This window comes from Bactrocera latifrons, unplaced genomic scaffold (assembly GCF_001853355.1).
Source record: "Bactrocera latifrons isolate USDA-ARS-PBARC rearing strain unplaced genomic scaffold, ASM185335v1 scaffold_39, whole genome shotgun sequence".
Taxonomy (NCBI): domain Eukaryota; kingdom Metazoa; phylum Arthropoda; class Insecta; order Diptera; family Tephritidae; genus Bactrocera; species Bactrocera latifrons.
The window spans coordinates 1,599,210-1,620,055 of record NW_017537034.1 but is presented as its reverse complement, the minus strand read 5'-3'; the positions used below and the strand labels follow the sequence as shown (position 1 = coordinate 1,620,055).

The 20,846-nt window shown below is 33.3% G+C and overlaps 1 protein-coding gene across 2 annotated transcripts in view; it reads right to left on the bottom strand.

Moving 5' to 3' along the window:
- Positions 1-2,024: 2,024 nt before the first annotated feature.
- LOC108972263 (TNF receptor-associated factor 4) overlaps positions 2,025-20,846 on the bottom strand; it is a 25,429-nt gene continuing 6,607 nt past the window's right edge. Inside the window, exons 1-3 of one of the 2 annotated variants that reach the window (XM_018938811.1) lie at positions 5,533-5,635; positions 5,259-5,363; positions 2,025-4,189 (exon numbers count right to left, since the gene is read on the bottom strand). In XM_018938811.1, the coding sequence (XP_018794356.1) occupies positions 3,098-4,189; positions 5,259-5,363; positions 5,533-5,577 (1,242 nt within the window). In that variant the 5' untranslated portion in view covers positions 5,578-5,635 and the 3' untranslated portion in view covers positions 2,025-3,097. Of the gene's footprint in view, positions 4,190-5,258; positions 5,364-5,532; positions 5,636-20,846 lie in introns of those variants that run through there. The other variant, XM_018938810.1, reaches the window with a different exon arrangement.

Here is a 20,846-nt window from a genome sequence, read left to right as displayed (position 1 = left end):
TGTACATATACATATGTATACATATTTAAGCATCTAATTTTCGTATCCGTTAGTCCGTTTCTAAATTTTTATTTCCCTTTTTTTCTAGTTTGATTGTATTTCGCCAATTGACAGTTCGTGCGTGGATATTCTTTAGTTTCGGTATAATGTTGGTGTAAGAAATAATTGCATAGAAGTAATTAAATGCCATCAAAGTGTTTATAAAGTATTCAATCTAAGCTTTAATAGTTGTATGTACGGTGAAAGTAATTATTAAAAAAATATTATTTCAAACATATGAAAAAAATTGCCTGAAAAGCGTGGTCACTCGAAGATAAAGTAAAGATTTAATTTTTGCCAATTTACTTACCTGTAAACATACATATGTATATTTATGTACTATATGTAAAAATATGTATTTATTTATTAAATACGTTAGTTGCTACTCAAGGTGTGTTAATGGTAAAATTTGTGAACAAAAGTGGTTTATTTAAGATTTTCATATTTGCACATTTAGATATGCTAGAGCCTCGCAGTTTTAATATGCCGTTATGACAAATGAACAACGATTAAATTACGTTATCAAAGGTGAGTTTTTTTTTTGTTTTAACATATTAAAATGGGCATTAATAATCAACACCAGTAATATCGAACATGTACTTTCAATTAATTTATTATAATTTTTATCTTCCAGAAAATTAGTGGTGAATATAAATACATACATATGTACTAATGTATGCACATCCATATATGGGAGCAAAAATTTTTCGCTTCCGTTTACTCGTCTCAGTATCTTTTTAATTTCCTTACATTTCGTTTCATCCTACATTTATTAGTTTCGTTATTTTCTCAGTCGTTCCAACCGAAAAATTGGACCGGATCTGGTTTTCAGATAGTTTAGAAATTTTAGTTGGCTGCGATATTTCCGTTTAACTATGTAAACTGTTATTTTCGTAATGAAATTAAATTGCTACAAATAAAGTTTTTGAAAGATTTGGTTATCCGTCTTTATAACTGTAACTTTCATAATTCGCATACATATCCAAAACAACATAGAGCAGAATATACAAACTTATTTAAAATGTAAGCTGCTACAATAGAGTGATCCCGACAAAATTTATTACAAAATTGTGATGTTCATAATAGTTTCATGTGTGGATTTCGTAGAACGACCTAATTTGGTTTAGTGGGGTCATATAAACCGAAAATGTTTGGACATAAAAAATAATGTGTTACAAATAATGATTGTAAAAGCGTAATTCCTTTACGTAGTGTAGGTAGCACTATGAAAATTTTTGTTTCCGTTACGTTTGTAAAAAAAATACTTAATTGTTATAAAGCTAAATTATCAATTTCAAAGATTTTTTAGTAAGAAATTTTTGCATTCCAAGAGTTATTAATATTTTCCTTAAATTATTTAGGTAGGGCACTGATGACGGCTACGTATGTAGGTGACCTTGCTGTAATTAATTCTTAACCTTTTTGTACCTTCTAACAAAGCAATTAAATGATTAATTTTAAACGCTTCTTAAAAATACCTTTCTAAAGTAATTTTTGCATTCCAACAATTTTTAATATTTTACTTTAATTGTTTCATTTCCATTGATGACGACTAGGTATGTGACCTTGCTGTAATTAATCCCAAATTTTCAATTGATGCTGATTAAATTATCAGTTTCAAAGACTTTTTAAATAATAATTTTCCTGTGTAGTTTTTCTACTAACTGATTTATTTTCTTATATCCTTTGGTTTTATTCTTTCTATATTCTTTTATTATTTATTACTGATGATGGCAAAATATATGATTAACCCCTAATTTTCTTGGACTCACTAACAAAGTTGGACGCTCGGTGGGTTCCTCTGACAACAATAATATGTGAAAGTTGCGTCCTTCTGACCCTCTTCCAGGCTTTCTGTATATACCTAGTACTTACTGTTCTTTTTGTCTTTGAAATTTTACCAATAAAATTAAACAAACAATTCTTTGTCTTTAAGTTTTTGGCCTTATAGAGCGTTTAATTTTTAAATAATGCTTTTTATGACATTTTCAAAAGTAACTATACGTTTTTTTCCTTTATTATTATTAAAGAGTAAATGATAGAAAGTAAATGAAAGAAATGCATAAGCATTTATATGTATCTATATAGTTATAAATGTATGTTTACAAACTACTCAGACACAGCTGTACTTATAAACTAATGACTAATGCTGTTTGTGCAAATGTATGTATTTGCAATTTTGTTGTTTTTTCCAACACTTTATTAAAAAATGAATGATTTATGCGCTTAAATGTCATTTCTGGTCATAATATTGACTTTCATAGACCCTAGCTGGTCGCTACTAACGATTATATACACAAGTGGCATTTACTGGCTGTTGTGCCACAAAAATAAAAATTATGAATCCAAAAAAAAAAAAAAAAAAAATTATAATGAGCACAAACTAAAACTAACCTATAAATCTTTGTGTTTAAACAAATGAAGATCTTTTGAAAGTGTTTGCTTTAAAATCAATTATTTTTACCAATACATACCATACATTTTGTTCTCATAACAAAAGACTTAAGACGCTAACTTTTGTTGTCAGTGTTAATGTGTGTTATTTCCCTTATACTAAACAGGTATATATTATGGTTTATTATTGCTTACTATGCTAATTAATATTAATTTTTTCTTGCTCCTTTTTTCGTTTGCATTAACTTTGGTCTGATTTCGTTGTTTTTGAAAACTGCGTGTTTTTCGCAATGTTTTAAAATTACTTAAATATGTTTTATATTATTTAAAAAAAACTGACTTGTGCTTGTCCACTTTAAGAAATTAAAATCTTCACCGCACCGCTTGTATATTTTGTCATTGTTGTTGCTTTTGCTTGCGCGTAGTGTAGCTGCTTCGTCTACGCACGCGAAGCTGCAGTGACTGCCAAATTGGTTTTCATGTATTTTGGAATTATTTTGCGTTTTACCACTCGTGACGGCATTGTTGCTTGTCTTTTACACTCACTTACATAACTACCTACTATATTAAATACACAGTATTCATTTAAATGCTAATTAAAATCGCACAAAAAAAAAAAGCGTTAGTGTGTGCAATAAATACACACCGGCCAGTTTCAGGGACTTTAGACCGACACAATTTTACTGGGGTCCACTTTGACACGTAAAAACACCGTATCGTCCTTAATGAAGGGTCGTCTGTGTAGCATTTCATGTGAAATGAAACGTGGAAATCCGAAACCCAATTGATCTGGTTCATTCGATGGACGCTGGAAGTTCTCCCATGTGGGATCCGGCACAAACGACTCGGCTACACCGCCCTGTCCCGTTTGCGCGCCTTGTTCGAAGAGTGTGAATGTAATCGAGTGCGAGAATGGCCACTTCAGCAATGCATCATATTCGCCCGGCAGCACTTTTATGTAAACGGAAACATGTGTATTCTCACCGGGCCCATTGCCATTGAGAAACATTGACGCTTGCAATTTGTAACCATATTGTGATGTGTAGAATGGTGGCGACACCAATTCCAAACCATCTTTACTGCGCGCCTCTGTCATTTTCGACGACCAATCGGTGATCTTCCACAATAAAGTGCCCGTATAATTAATTGACAACTTTGAGACGGCCGTCTTCAGCATTTGTATTTGCTGTCCTTGACGCGACGATAGCGCCACCATCAGTGACAAATGTGCCGCGGCATTTGCTTCCAAATGCGCTTCCAGCATATGCCGTGGTCCCTTGAAACGGCAACCGGCTTCCTTGAAACTGCATGCGATTGCCAACGCTTTGCATTCATCGCGCAAATGTGCTTCCATGTCACCGCGTGCAATAGCACCGGCGTCGCAACGTTGCGGACAAGTCATTGGAGCGCGTGGACATTGTGCCACATGCAGTGGCAGTGTGTCGCACGAGAATTCACGTGTACAATGTACGCAGCGACGCAAACGTTTGGCACAATCCTTGGACTTGTGCAGTGTCATGCGTCCGCGTAACACACGTTGACCGCACTTGGCCTCGCAGTAGATGGGCTCCTGGCCGCAGGTGCCCGCGTGCTCCTCAAGTCCGGCGCCAGAGAATTCGCTCTGACAGAATTCACATTTGGTGCGTCGCATGTTGCAGGTGAACTGTAGGTGATCGGTCATCATGATGCGTGGTATTTGTGCGCCGCACTTGTTCGGACACTGTGTGGCATCGTGTTTGCAGACGTTCAAATGACCCTGAAGGATGGAAAGTGTAAAAAAGTGAGGTTAGAAGAAATTTGCTTGAATAATTTAATGATATTTATTTGTAAGATTTTTTTGAGTTAGAAAAGGGTTTTTCCTCTACCTAAATTACTATTTTTGTGCTTTATTCAAAAATTTAAAAAATTAAATTAAAAGTTAGAGTTTTTTCTCTACGTAAATTACAATTTTTGTGTTTTATTAAAAGAAAATAATAATTAAAATTTTTTTTTATTATAAAATAATTTAAAAAAGTTCAAATTGTTTTCAATAAAAATAATCGAATAAACAACTCTAAGTCTAAAATAAATTAAAATTTTTGCGCTTTATTAAAAAAAAAAAAAAATTTATTTTGTCTAATGAAAAATAATTGCTTAATGTATTCTAAAATGGAAATAGAACCGTATAGTGTATAACTTCATACTATGCGATGCTTTGAATGAAGTTAAAATGAAGGCAGCCATAAAATATTTTTTCCCAACATTTTTCTAAATACGGAAATTATGACCTTCCACTAAAAGAGCATCTACAATATTTATTTTTCTTAATTTTTTTAAATTAAAATTATTCCTATGTCTATGTCTAAGTTTTTTTCACTACATCACCCCAACTGTACCCTCAGTTTCTTTCACTGCCCAGAATTTATTAATTCACTAGAATTCCAGTTACTGCTTCTTATAAATGAACATGAAAATCAGAAACATGAAAATGACTACTAGTTTTTTATGAGCGCATTAGAGGTCTATTAACAACAACAACAAAGGAGTAACAAAACTCTTTCTTATATTGTTTACAGGCATCTCCGTTTATAAGTATGTAAGGTGCGTTCAAAACACGCTTATTAAAAAGTGTTAGCTTAATGAATGAAATTATGCTGCTTTATGGGTTTGTGTGTATTTCGGCCGGTGTTATGAACTTGTTAGTTGAGGTGACTTGGAAATAATTAATTTTTAATTTTTTGTATACTGAGAAATGACTTTAAGTAAGGTAATGTACATAACTGTGTGCGTGTGTGCTTATATAATATTTTTTATAAATATGTAGATACACTTGTCTTTATACACACCTTTAGTTTTCTCAGCTCATCCGACCATTTACAGCCCTGTTTGTGATGTATACAGAAGACGAGTGAGCCCATGATGGCTTGTTTGGGGTCGGGACCGGGGTAAATCTGCGAGAAGAAGAAGAAGAAAGTGAGAATTAGTTAAATGTAACTAAATAAAAATGTTGAAAAAATATTTAAATATATTTTTCTGTTTTTAATTAATTTATTATTGAATATTATTTATATAATAATATTTTTTTTTTTGTATTTTGCTATACTTTCACACCACACCAACCTGATATTCGCCTTTTTTGCCGGAAATATTTCTAAAAAACTTCATCTATACACTATTTTGAGTATTATTTATAGTCTGCACTATCACTACACTTTACAGTTGCCTTTAGAGACTGACATAAATTTACTTTATGCTTTGACATTTATATGCGACGTTGTTGAAAATCAATTATTGTTGATTTAGGCGCGTCACTAACTGTCATTCGTTATATTGGTCTATACCATATATATAAGTACATATGTATGTAGTTAGGCTGGCGACCTGTTGGACAGTCAAAACACACAATTATTTGTTCTATTTGATGACAAATGCTGATAATTTCGGATAAGCCCTGCTGTTCGTAGCAGACAGGCACCGAACCTTCTTATCGGTTTGGCTGTTCAAATGTATATTGGAAAATCACTTTTCATTTTAAACAACAGCAAATATACATATTTATTCATTCTGATATCTAAACTTATGGAAAACAAGAAAAAACGTTAACTTCGGCTGCACCGAAGCTAATATAACCTTCAGAGGTGCATTTCTTTTTGTAACTATGTGTTCAGTTTGTATGGAAGCTATACGCTATAGTAATCCAATCTGAACAATTTTTTAGGAGATTACATTATTTCTGTGAACAATAACTCATACCAAATTTCGTGAAGATATATCATTAAATAAGGAAGCTTCCCCTGCAAGCTATAGTAAGCCGATCTGAACAATTTCTTCGGATATTATATTGTTGCCTTAGAAAATAATCTATACCAAATTTCGTGAAGATACATTGTCAAATGTGAAAGTTTTGCTTTGAACTTGATTCCGATTGTTCGGTTTGTAGGGCAGCTTCTTGAAGAGAAAATGACGTTTGCAAAATTTCAAAACGATATCTTAAAAACTGAATGACTAGTTCGTATATATACAGACAGACAGACATACGGAAATGGCTAAATCGACTCAGCTCAACATATTGATCATTTATATATATACTTTATAGAGTCTCTGACCCTTCCTTCTGGGTGTTACAAACTTCGTGACAAACTTAATATACCTTGTTCAGGGTATAAATATAGCTATTGTAGAAAAAGTAAAAATAAATAACGTGGTGTGATAAACTCATCTTCATATCTTTCTAAATAGGCGTTGAAATCAAATTTTTATTTGTCGTCTTCACACAGTTTTAAGGCGCTGCTAAATTGCTACTTTTTGTTGTGTTGGAATATGTTTTCATAATAGTCGTTTTGGTGTGAAAATTGTTTTCAAGGATTTTGTGAAATTTGTTTTAGGGTTTTAGGAATTCGTTCTTCGCTTTCTGTTTATTATTTCTTTGTTTATTTAAATTTTTTTGACTTTCTCAGCATGTTTCCGAAATGCGTTTTGACTAAGGATTAATGCTTTCATTTTTTATAACAAAAAATTGTTATTTAAACGTGCGAAAACAGTGCCAGAAATCAATTCCTTAATAAATATGTTTGTATATATGTATTTATACCCTAAACAGGGTATATTAAATTTGGCAAGAATTTTGTAATACCCAGGAGGAAATATTAGATAATATAGAATATGTACACATGTACATATATCTAGAAGTCATCAGCGTGTCGAGTTGAGTCGTTAAATACCATGTCCGCCTGTCCATATGTCGGTATATGTATGCATATGTACGAGTGCGCGTACTTGTCCCTGAGTTTTTGAGTTATTCGATCTCAAATTTTACATTTGTACGTTTTGTTATCCCCAGGAAGCTGATAATTTGTCGCAACCGCTGCTGTCCGATGAATTTCTTGTATACAAAACTTTTGCATTTGACAAGATATTCTCACAGTTGGTATCGAATATTTTCCTAGGGAAGGATTGTATTAAGTACATTTAAAATTCTATTATGCTGTATCTTATTAGGTTAAAAAAATATAATAATTATTATTAATATTAATTATTATATAAAATTTGTTGTATTTTTTTCTTTATTTTATTTTTTCTTTTACTTAATTTTAAGAAGTTTTATTCATTATTTTTATTTGTTTCTTTATTTTACTTCTATTCTATTCCATTTCATTTTGTTTTAAAATTTTTTCCATTTTCTTTAACTCTATAGAGCTCTCCTTATGATTTTACATATCTATTTATTTAATTACATATTTATGAACTATGTAAATTACATACTTGCCGTTGTAAATGAAATGTCGGCTGCTAACCAGCTACTGAGAGGGTCTCCTGCTGTATAACAGCAGAGACGGTCAACATAATTGTATGTTGCTGTAACATTTCAGTTAAATTTATTAATGAATATGCAAGCAGCCAGCCTCAACGAGTAATATGCATAATACAACAACAAAAAGTTAAAAAATGAATATACAGAAATAACAAATGAAATATAATCAAAGTAAATTGCAAGCTCATGCTTTTAAGTGGCATTTCGCTAGGTTAAGAGTATACTGTACACATATGTACATATTATACCGGTTGCTGCTCCTACAGTAACATATAATATGTAATGTTGTTGTATGCTGCAATGCAATGGAAATGGGGAGTTGTGGTGCACAATGTAAGTCAGTGCAGCAACCACCACATCCGGTTAATTTTATGAATTGAAAGATACGAAGTTTAAATTGAAAAAAGCGAAAACAAAATAGAAAAAAACTCAAATAAATGCGCAAAAACTACAAAAGCGCCGTAATGAGCACGCGAATCAAGAGATTTGCTATCATAAAGTATTGTCGGCCAGCTGTTAAAAGCGTAAGGCCGCATAAAAATGCGGGTGTTCGCTGAAAGCGATGCAGTTGCGACTTTTTCAAGCTGATAATAAAAATTGCGTTGCAATTTTTCTGTTGTCGGCATAAATTGATAGGAGAAGGAATAAAAAACTATATGTTAATATGATAAAAAATTGTGGAGAAGTGTTAATACTGAACTTAAGTGCATAAGTGAAGATATATATTATTTAGGTAGAAATTGAAGGGAAAAGTGTTTTTTGCGAGTTCTAAGTGTTAGTTGTATGTTTGCTCGACCATCTACAGCAAAATTTAATGTAATATTTTGAAATCCCTACAACTACTACAACAAATAACAAGAAAAGCGAAATCTTAACTTTTTCATGTTAAAAAGGTCAACTAGCAGCAATAATTAATTTGCCCTTACACAGCACATCTGCAATGATTGTTGTTGCTTTTGCTGTAGCACGCATTTGTGGTGAGCGCTTGTCGTCTTTGTCGCCAGCGAGTGACAAACATTTCCGGTTGCCTTTTTTAATTGACCTTATCTATGGTTGCCGCTCAGTTGAAGCTCAAAGTCGTTGTAGTCGCTAAAGCAGTTCCTGCCAGCAAAAAGTAGTAGCCAAGGCGACTGTCAGCGGCATTGGCAGGCAGGCACACAACAGTGTTTTGACAACAGGAAAACCAAATATTCATAACTTTATAATGAAGGCAAACAAACTTTTTCCCTGAAGTATTCTGGCTTGCTCTTAAATCTTGCATTGCTTCTTTAATTAACACATTTGGCAGGAAAGAGATTATTAGTGAAATAAATGATAAAAAGAGTGCAAATAAAGTGAGAAGTTGTTTTTGTAACAGCACCCATTTGCGAGACTAAAAAATTTTTTTTTTATGGCAAACTTACCGCATTGGCGGTATTAATGTCAATAGTTATACTCATTTTTCTACTTGTTGGAGAAATTTATATATAAATGCACTTCCTGTCGCAAAGAAAAAGAGTTTTATTGTGTAGGAAAAGAAAAAAAATACTGTTGTTGTTGTTGTGGTGGTAGAATTTTGCTGAGTTGATACACCTTGGCTGGATAAATATTCGGGTTCGTTTCGGTTGCTTAGATCCGACCGTGGGCAAAATGACCGTTACAGTCGCTCACATGCCGCCCTGACACATTTAGCCAAGTTTCACACCTTAAATGAATGTGGTACGTGTCTTGATGTCTATTGAATATCATAAATTTAATATTTTTCGAGATTTCCGTCGAAAAAAAATTTTACTTTTCGCTGACTATTACATTTTTGTGGCATGCAATACTTATTCTAGCAAGAAATAAGGTGCCTGTGGCATTTTATAATACCTTAACTACTAAATACTACTTCTAACTCATATTCCTTGACGTAGAGCAGCTGCATTTTCAACTTATTGACAATACCTAACCAAACAAACATTTTATTTGACTTTTAATTTACAAAAACATAAATCAAAGCCTCCAGATAATGTATATGTAACACGTGTGCTTGACTTTGTTCTTTTTTTTCTGCACTTCCGTTGAAATTTTTACAAAAAAGGGGAGGGGGGGGGGGAAAGCAACCACATGTCAAGCTGACAAAAAACCAATCAATTATTTATATAAGCGACAAATTTGTTTGCATACTTTATTAATGTTATCTTCCAAAGCACACGATCAGACAAATAAACACACGCATACATACATAGTGCCCTCACGGGAATTTCAATTTATGTTAATTTGTTTGATCAAAGTGTCTTATATTTTCTTGAGGGGGGTGCACAACACGCAGGGAAAATCGAAACAATGAAGCTCCATTGACTTTCGATTTCAAAAAAAAAAAAAAAGCTAAAGAATATCAGCATAACTAAGCAAATACTTGAAGTCAAAGCACAAATGCCACAATCTACTAAACAAAAACAAAAATGTGCTGTGCATTTGCGGCTAAAATTAGTTGAAAAATTCTCTTTTGTTGCCACAGTCACATAATTTGCTTATAAAAGCATTATATTTATATTTCTAACATATCATATCTCCTACGGCGTCACCTACTAAATTTGCCGCACACTTTCGTTCGCCTCTCGAAGTGGCACTTAAAATGTTGCACCCTTTTGAAAGCATGACAGCCATTCGATTTTAATGTTTTAAGCAACAATAACAACAAGGATTACAAGATCAATGCCTTGCATGCGCTTGAGAATGCGTTTTTGTGGTCGCGTTTGATTAGTCGCATATATCAGCGCAGCGTCTCAAATTATGCCCCGGAGACCCATGCAAAGCTGATTGACTTGACGCGCTGCCTCTTCAATTGTGGTCTCAATGCTTTGAGTGGGTAATTTTTAGCATTCTTAGCTAAATATGTTTGTAGCGTTAACTTTGTGTGTATGAAACTTTAAATTTCCAATGAAATTTTTAAATTTTTTTTTACTTTTTCCAACTTTAATGTCTGTTGTGTTTTCTTGTTTTTAGAAGCATGTAATATTTTTGTTGTCATTTGAAGCCATAAATGCGCTTGCCATAAATTAATGTGAAAAATGTGCACTTGAGTCCGAAGTGGTAATAAAATGCTTAATAAAACCAAAAACAAAGTAAGAGACCAAGCCAACGGTAGTGAGTTAAAATAGAAGATGGCTTAATTGGAAGTACGTAGTGGAATTTTATGACATACTTTTTTAGAGTGACATGCTGCAATGGAGATTACATAAGGTTTGATTATATTAATTTTGAATTTTAACTTAAGAGCTCATTATAGAATATGAGTTTTTAGACTTTTTGTTTAGAATATGATTTTGTTGAATTTCACTACGTTGTTTTTCTAACCTGTTTATGTGTTTTTGTATTCGATTACTAAATTACAAGCTTGTTATTATTAGTTAAATGCTTTAATGAGGCTTATAGGGATTTTCACATTTCCATATGTGTTAAAGTTTGTCAAATTCAAGCAAATATCTTGAAAAAATTTCGATGGAAATTGATTATACAATAATTTTTTTTTTAATTTTATGAGCTATTAGGAATGAAAATTATTTTTAAGAACAATTATGTTAGAATATTCGTTGGAAAAAATCATAAGACGAAGCTATGAAAGTCTTAAAGTTCATAGTTTGATTAAGTTATGGAAATAAATTATAAAATTGAAATCATAAATAGCTCGAATACATTTTTTTTTGGTTTTAAACCTTTCTTGACTTTCTGGGTCCATAACCATTCCCTCAATACATTTTCATATGAATTAAGCTGATTTTGGGTCGCTCACAGTCAAATATCCTACTTTTCTCTCACAAAATTTGAGTTTCTAACAGTATCGGGCCTTATCACATTCTTCTCATAACCTTCCTCATTTTTTTGCTTTGAGCTCCTCATTTGTTAATTACTAAGAAAATGCATCAAAAATAATATAATATTTATTTTTTTTTCATACGAGGATCGTATATTGGGCGGGTATCGGTGGGCGTCGCAGCATAATGAGCAGAACCACCACTAATATTCACAGCCACCATTTGTGGTGAGTAACACGTGCGCTATGCGTCATTTCAAGACTGCTGGTTGGTTTTGTGGATTTAACAAATTCCAGCCTTGGCAGACAATTATTAAGCCCGCCTTTTGGGCAACTAGCGCATATTTCTTTGTTCAAATTTGTTTGCCAGTTAACAAGTGCAACATGTCGATTTCTATGTATTCAACTAGTTTACAGCTAGCGTTGGCATGAGCTATGAAGCGAGCTAATCTTTTGGTAGCTTTTATTCTCTGTATAAAAATGTTTATATAAGTATACTTACTTGTATACGTTTCCTATTAGCATAATTTCTACTTACTCACTTAGCGCTGTTTTTGTTTTGTTCCATAATTTCTTACTTTTTTTCGTTAAAGCCATGTTAATTGCCGCCGCAGGCGTCCCAACTTGGCGCACAGCGTTGATCACTTAGTGGTAATTTAATTTAACTAAGCTTTTAATAAGTAATGTTTGCTGTTGTTGTTGCTAAATTGTAACTTGTTTTGTTTGCCTTGTCTGAAATCTTCCCACACAGGAATTTCCACGAAATCTCGTTAAAATGCTTTGCCTCAACTACTCATGTCGCCAGTGTGTTGTTGTTAAAGTTTGGCAGGCGTTGTACAAATAAACAGGTAAATTGTTGTAGCAAATGCCTTGCAGCTTCACACTAATATTCAAATGTATGTATTTTGGTTTGGTATTAAATTTGAATAAATTCTAATAGCTTTAAATGATGCTAATTAAGTAGAATATAGTTTCCGGCGGAAGTCACAGATGCCAACTGGCTGGTTTTTGTTTTAAAAAGTATTAGCTGGCGAACTCCAAAACTTTTTAGGGTAATTTAAAAAACCGATTTATGAGCATCATAATCTAAAATTACTTTTATTTATAATAGACAATGCCAATATTTAATAATCCTTTTAAATTTGTTTAATATTTTCAGGCATTCACTTCCGTGATTAATTTAATGCATTTAAAAATTCAGCGTTTTCGTTGCACTTTCTCGAGTTAAATAATTGGCATATAAAAAGAATACATACAATAGATAGTGTTGGTACCTCATTTAAACGGTATATTTGATTTATCTTAGTTGCTTGTTCGATTCGCTACTCTCCAATGTTTGGCGAATCGCAAATGGTTATTAAAAATTATATGTGCACTTTGCTCAGTCAAACCTTTTTATGCAAAACTATTATTATTAAAAATGTTTGCGTTTTTTTTTTACTTTAAATTAAGTTTAATCTGAAAATATGGCTTGAAGTCTTCATGGACTTTAAATAAATTTGCACTTTAAGCTAATTGCTGCTTTTATACTTATATTTTTAATTTTTGATGTATGCGATCTTTTGTAAAAAAAAACATGTCATTGAAATCGTTAGTTTTTGCTAAGTTTTTCATAACTTTGTAATTTTTTCTATATGTTAGCTGTTTTAGTGCTTATTGCCAACACTAACCTGCCACATTGTGACATGTACTTTTAACGCTTTTTCTACCAGCGCAATTATGTCTTACAAGCTGAAAAGTATGTCAGTAAGCAATTGTTTTTGCGTAGCTGGTAGTTAGCCTTGGGAGACCAAAAGCAAAAAATTTATATGCGGTTAAGACGAGGCGCCAGGCAAAAAAAAAAAAAATGCAGAATTGCATATAGCAAGAAATAAAAAAAAAAACAGTAAAAAATAATGTTTACATAATTTTTGTGCAATAAAAGATCTAAATTTTTAATTAAACAACATTTACAAATAAAATCCGCAGTCTATATTAACTGATTGAATTTTTTTCTGTTTAAATCGCGAACATAATAACTCTATTCTTTGAAGCGACAAAAATCTATAAAGGTAATATACATGAATTCATCACATAAAATACAAATTCACACATTTCAATGGATGGTGAAATTCCCATTCAGCAACATTTTTGCGTCCAATCAGTATATAACATTTTATATCTACATTACAAAAAGTAAAAAAGGAACACAAGATCACTACAGCGCACTACCTGTTTTTAGCTTTTTCTCATACGTTCAATACTGCAGCGTCAGCATAATTGCGATTGAGCACAACAAACGACAAGAAAAAGGAAGTACGACAACGACATGCAGCTGTCCATTACAAGTTAAATGTTCCCATTAACATTTCCCGATACTGTTATTATAAATTCTGCCACTGTTCTGTTATTGTGGAGTCGGCCGTTTACATTTAACATGTTTGACAATTTCATTTTCTTGTATTGCCCTGCCATACTCTTGCTGTTGTTATTGTAAATAAGCAGGTGAGTGCAGTCACACCAGCAGCTGCTGCATTCAGTACCTGTATAACTGCGAAGTAGTTTATTCGCAACAACTATTGCAGTGTTATTCGCTCAATGCTCTCACAGCATGCAGTAAACATGTTTCGACATGCTACAGCATTGCATTTAACTATGAAAATCAAAAGTCAAAATTAAAAACATATAAATCTACATACATTGTATGGTTTTAAAGGTGAGGAACTGCCGTAAATATGTAAATGTTGTTGTAGTGGCTGGAGTGTGAGAAAAATGTGCGCGAAGGCTATAGGAAATAAAAATATTCTATCGTATTAAACTTATATACATAAATATTGATAATTGCAATTGATATCAAATGAAAAAGTATTCTCTAACGTTCCGGTTTTGTAATAATAATAAAAATAGAAAATAGTGTTATAGAATTGCCGCTGCGCTGTCGTCGCCATCTGCTGCTGTTACTGAGTACACTCATCAGTCAGCGCTTTTTGACTGCATATTTGTATGTATGCGTATGTGTATGCTTGTAATTTCTCATTTTTCGAATTTTAGTTTCATTAAATTTTATTTTATTTTTTTGAAGTACGCACAAGGTACTAAGGCTGGCGCTTGCTTGCTTTAATTTATTTTCAACTGCATCAAATCCCAATCACCCATATACATACATATGTATGTACATATTTTCCTGCTTCTTTTAGTTGATTGCTGGTTACCTGTTCTTTGGAGCTGCACATAGTGCAGTTGCGAATCAGCTGCTTCTGCTTTTGGTTTCACCAAAATTAGTTGAATGTCTCAGCTGCTTCAATTTAGTAGCTGCTTTGCATTGCCTTTATTTCGTTTTTACCAGTTTCTGCTTTTGCTTTACTTTACTGCCCATAATTGCATCGATGAAATGTTGTTTTTGGCTCCATTTTATGTGCTTTTTGTTTTCTGTACATTTGTGTCAAACTTGTTTATGCCGCTATTTTTATTTTGTTTTACTTTATGTTTGTCGCTATCTCTGCTAAATTGCGAATGAATTAACTCTGTGCTTTTATTGCTTTTCTTCTTTTATTATTTAAATAATATTTGTTTGCTTTTAATTTTTGATATGTTGTCTTTAATGCGATTTCGTTGTAGATCTCTGATTTCTTTCTTACCGGTGTGAAAATTTTTCTGTCCCATCAGCTTTTGTGGCATACATGGCATGGCATACTCGTATAATACTTTAAACAACATTAATGGGATCTTGAAAGCCGAAGCTTTCCATTTTTTCTTTGCGATCAGCTGTTCGTTTTGAGTGGATGTTTTTGTCTTTTTTTACATTTTTGCGGGAGAGCAGAGAATAAACATTAGTGAGCAAAAATCGGTTCTCAAAGATAAGAAGTTTATCCTTTTCAAGAGAAACCTATCATATTTTTTCATAAAGCAATTTTCCAACTATCTGTACGCATTTTTTAATGTAATAATTGTAATTTTAATATACGAGCAGATAATTAGTGGCGCCAGTATTATTTCTCAACTTATTGCACGGACTCAGTGTATGCGTTTTTGTTCGTTGATGTTTTCAGAAAGTACACACAAAAATAGGTAGATTAACCAATAATACTTAAGTAGACACGACTAACTACCGCACATAAAGACACCTAGACAAAAGTTAATAAATTAGTGGTTTTAAAAGAAAAGAAAAAGGCGATTGACACGAGTGACATGACGAGTAGGCGCTTGGCATGCCTCAAGCAGGCAGCAGGGTGTATGTGCCAACGAAAATAATAAAATTTGATTGAGCATTGAATGCAGGTTAGGCAGTTGGATCAACACAAAAGAGGAAGTGCAACGGTTGTCTGCTGTACTTATGTAATTGTGAAACGGAAATGACAAGAGTGCGTGTTCTAAACACATTGCTCGATGCGTTACGCCAACAACACTTTCGTCTGCTAAGTACGCGGCGATCGACAGGCAATGCAACGCACAAGTAACTGCAGAAATATACTATGTATACTTGTATGTACATATATGCATCGATAAAAAAAAAAGAGAAATGTTAAAAGTGATGACTTCAAAAACCCATGTATAGGAAATAAAGCATGTAGCAAGCTGCAAACAATGTAATTGAAAATTCTTCGAAGGTGCGTTGGCTGCAGCTGCCCTTTTGCAGTTATTTTCCTAACACACACACATATAACTGTATATACATATGTATACGCAAGTACACGCGGTTGCTGGTTTTCTTTTGCTTTTCCCTCCATACTTAGTTGTTAACAACAACAATGCGCATACAAGCTATGCATACAAAACGCATTCTTTTACAGTTCATTCACTGCAGTAGCAGCAGCGTTGGCAGCAGCAGCATGTAATCAGCTGAAGTTAATGGCCTAGTGCCTCGTGCGTGGACACCGCAGCTACTCTTTTATAAATATTTTTACCTTTTTTTATAGGTTTTGGTTGATTGGTTTGCTAGGGTAGCATTCAAGTATGCATGCATTTTTCTCCAAACAACAGTTTTAGTTTATTTTTTTTTTCGTTTTGCCTTAGTAATGGCAAAATCTATGCACTTGGCGGCTGCAGTTTTTGCTTATTTTTTTGAATTGCTTGTTCGTCTGTCAGTCTGCAGCGTGCTGTGCGGTGCTGTAGGGTAAATATACTGTCTGGGATATTAGCATTTTGGTTGGGTTTACACATATTGATTATCATCTATTTAGAATGTAGACTGTACATACAATGTATGTACATACATATACATATTTAGTATATCAGTAAACCTTTTATTTAACTTGCAATACGATTTTGTTAAATTTTTTATTGTTCTTGTTTAATGGTTAACAGACTTTATGACTATTTTATAGATTTTTATTTCTAATCGTTTTAAAAAATATAATTTTCTATTTTTAAAAATTTCATCATCATATTTATTATGATTAGTTAAAGACTAGCTGTTTTAATATTTTGCCAAAACAATTTTTTTGAGTTATTTATTTTTCTCAGTGTTTTTGTTTAAAATTTAGTATTTTTCAAAATTGTTAGAAGGAAAATTTTTTTCGGAAATTACTACGTTTTCGAATAATGCTTCGTAAATTTCCGTATAATGAATATATTACCATTTTTTTTGTTCTGAATAATTTTTTCCTTTGGTTTTAGATTTTTTCGAACACCGCTTCGTTATTTTTTGTTTAAATTATTTATTTCTCGGAGAGTTTTTTTATTTAAAATTATCAATTTCAAGATTTTCAACACTTTTAGGAAACAAATTTTCGCCGGATGGTCGTTATATAAAATTGGTATATAAAATTGGTCGTTATATAAAATGAAAATATAATATTAGTATTTTTCCGGTTTTGAGCTTTTTTTGTTTTTTAATTTTTTGTGCAAAAAAGTTTTAAAAAAACTATTTTTTCTTTAAATCTTTCCAAGCTAATTTTTGTCAAAAAAGCTGTGAAAAGTTGGGGATTAATTATCTTTTATTGCAAATTTCAATGGATTTGGTTGGAGGATTTTCGATGTATTATCCTCAATTAAAAACCGTTATTTTAATTCAAAACAGCAAAATAGTAATACAACTTTTTTTCCGGAAATTCGATTGTTTTTATGTCACGAATCACTGTGTTTAATCGGTTAAATGATTTTCGAGTTATTAGAAGATTTTCATCAATAAAAACCCCTTGTGTTTGAGTTTTCGAAACCAGCATGATAGAGGAAAGTAATAGACTTAGAAATTGATTGTTGGGTTTGTTTTTATTATGTTCTAGTAATCCTTGACGATACCGAATTTGCAAACAATAACCTCAAACCCTCAAATAAAAGCCGGTTATAGGTATGTTCTCGTAACCAGCATGATAGAGGAAAATTGGAGACTTAGAAATGTATGTTTCGATTGTTGATTTTGTGTTTGTTATGTTATACTTCAATAGAGACCGTAATGTCTGACGATATCGAATCTTCAAATCATAACCTCATACACGATCCTTAAAATTTTTTTGGATTTGTTTCCTTGGAGATGTTTCCAAAACTTATTATTCGGTTCGGTTCAAGAAGTTATGTTCATTCTGTATAACCGAGGGAGGTTAAATTTCAATGCGTAAGAAGGCATAATCTACAAAAATCAATGTTTAACGCCTACTGAGTAGGCTCTGAGCAAAAACCGACCCGTCTATAGTATTACCGTTGTTAGCATTCTGATTTTTGGTTGACTGAATGTGAATATTTCATCACTTTCAGACATTTAGAAACAATATAAAATCCCAGGTAGGTATATCTAAAATTGTCTAGAAGACACTTATAAACCTCCTGAGAATTATATTTTCATTAAAATTGCAGTTTTCAATACCAACTTCCACTTTGCAAATAAGTGAAAAGAAAACAGCACGTTGGAATGCGAAAATCAAAGTTGCACACAATCAGCGGCGGCAAAAGAAAAAGTGGAACTTGTTTGCCTTTGCAAGGATGTACGAGGCTACCAACAACAAACAGTCATTTGTAATGCACAAAAGAATCGCTGTGTGTTGTAGTTTTTCGCACAATTTTCCATTTTATTTTATTGGTTACTTTTTGTTGTTGCCTACAGCTGTTCATGGTATATTGCTGTTGAACAGCTTTTCTCTTTGTAATTGTCTTGCTGTTGTTGTTGCTCTTGTTATTGTGTTACTCGCACCTACTGTCGGCAGCATTTGAATGTTGTTTGACTTTTGTTGCCTTGCAACAGTCGCCGCTCAAGAATTTGCCATGCGGGGCAAACTTGTTTCCCAAGCGCGTTTACTGGAGACGATAAAACATCAGCAGCAACAACAACAACAACAACAACAACAATAGCAATTGGTAGTCAGCAGGTTGGCGCAGTGCAACGTGCAACATTACATAATTCATGTGCATTTATGTGTTTGTGCATGCGTATACATGGCCGTGCTGGTGAGTCGCCACTAACTAACTGACGCCACAAGTCGCATATTCATAGTTGGCGTTGTTGCCACATACAACTGTGGCTGCTAACTGACGTTTATAGTTTAGCATTTTAGCGTTTGCCGTTCAACAATTCGTTGTGCTGGTCTTGTTGTTGTTAATGCTGTTGCTAGTGCCTTTGGTAGTGTTTGTAGTTGTTGTTATTGCTTTTGCTGGTGCCTGATGGTTTGTGGCTGCTGGCTGCAGGCCAGTGTGCTAACATTCCATAGTGTCTATAAACTTTGGCATTTGCGGTGCAGCGTGTGTGCGAACGACCTACACCACTAATCTGCACATAAAGGGCCTGTAGGAAATTTTTAACTGAGACAAAAGGTGGTACTGTTAATTGTGGGGAAAGGCAGGGGGTTGGTAATGGTGCTTAATTGAAATTAGTGGTAATTAAGGGAAGGGAGGGCAAGATATAATGCTAACAAAAATTATTTTTTTAATAAATTTTGTATTTTTAAACTCAAACATTAAAAATGAAAATTTCAATTTCAAAATTGAAAAATTTAATCCAAAATTGTTTTTATTACACAAAATACAACACTGTTCAATAGTAAATTAAAATCCAACAACATAACCATTCTGTCACTTGCTCAAAATTTTTCCTACAGGGCACGTCTTCTCGCATGCATTGTCTGTGCATTTGAATGCTAATAATTTATGTGACGCCGACAGCATCGCTCTGTAGTCTTGCGAAACCGACACCTTGATTAAGTATTTTAGAATGTCTCGTGGGTTGGGCACTTGACACTAGTCGGTTTGGGCGATAATACTTTTCTGTAAGCCAAATATGCATTCTAGCGCTTAATTGATGCCTTAAGAGACCTAAACTGAATTATCTATACTCCACACATTGAGCACTTTTATGCGAATGACTTTAAGCAATTCATTATTATTGATGTCAAGTACGACAACGAAGATGACAATAAAAAGAAGCGAGCGGTAAAGTAAACTCGCAGCGTCATTAAATGAAGAAAATAAATGCCAACTAACTGTAAACAGCATAACTTCCGCTCGCACACACACACGCGTATGGATTTATGCATTCCTCAGCTTGTGAGTTGTGTGTTTGCAGTGTTGCAAGAAAGATAAAGGAGCCGCAGACAGTAAAGCAATGCTCTTAAAAACCAATACAATTCAAAGAAAGTTGTATGAGCTGTTGCTGTGTGTGCGTGTGTGCAACAACACATGGCGGCAATGATTTTTTTCTCACTGCTTTGCACCGGAAACTTGAAAGACTGCACGCATAGCTGCACACATGTACCATCAAATCTTTGCAGACACAAAAAAATGTTTAAGTTTATAAATATCCCAAAAGAAATATTCAATATCAATGACAATACTGCAAATGCACATGTTTCCTCACACCATACAGCTCCACTTGTCTGGTGCAGCAGTCGTGTGATGACATCCTGCAGCAACAGATTTTTCTTTATCAAACTCCTCCGCGCTGTTGACAAACGGGCAACTATCTAAGTGTATATGCATATGTGTATGCACATATATAGTAACCCACATGAATTTGCTCGCATATACGTCTGCTCGCGCTCTGTCATTGCACTCCTCACAAATCGATTCAATATGCTTGTCATGCTGCTCTGCGGCAATCGTCAGCCTACTAAAGGGGCAACAAAAGGGTCCGTCCGGTATAATCTTCCCATCAGAGATGAGATATGAACAGGCAGTAGTATGAAGATTAAAACATGTGTCGCCAAGATGGTGTGAAAAACGTGGCACAAGTGTGTGAATAGTGGCAGGTTAACGGTATTAATGTTTTTTCGTATGAAAATCTGTGCGAGATTTCAATAGTAACGTTGGTTTATTTTTATTTCAGGGTAGTTCTAGGACAGTCTTTATCAGACAGTAAAAATAAGAAAAAATTGACGCGCTAAAATTTATAAACATACTTACATACATACATATGAATATACATATATTGAAATCTAGTCA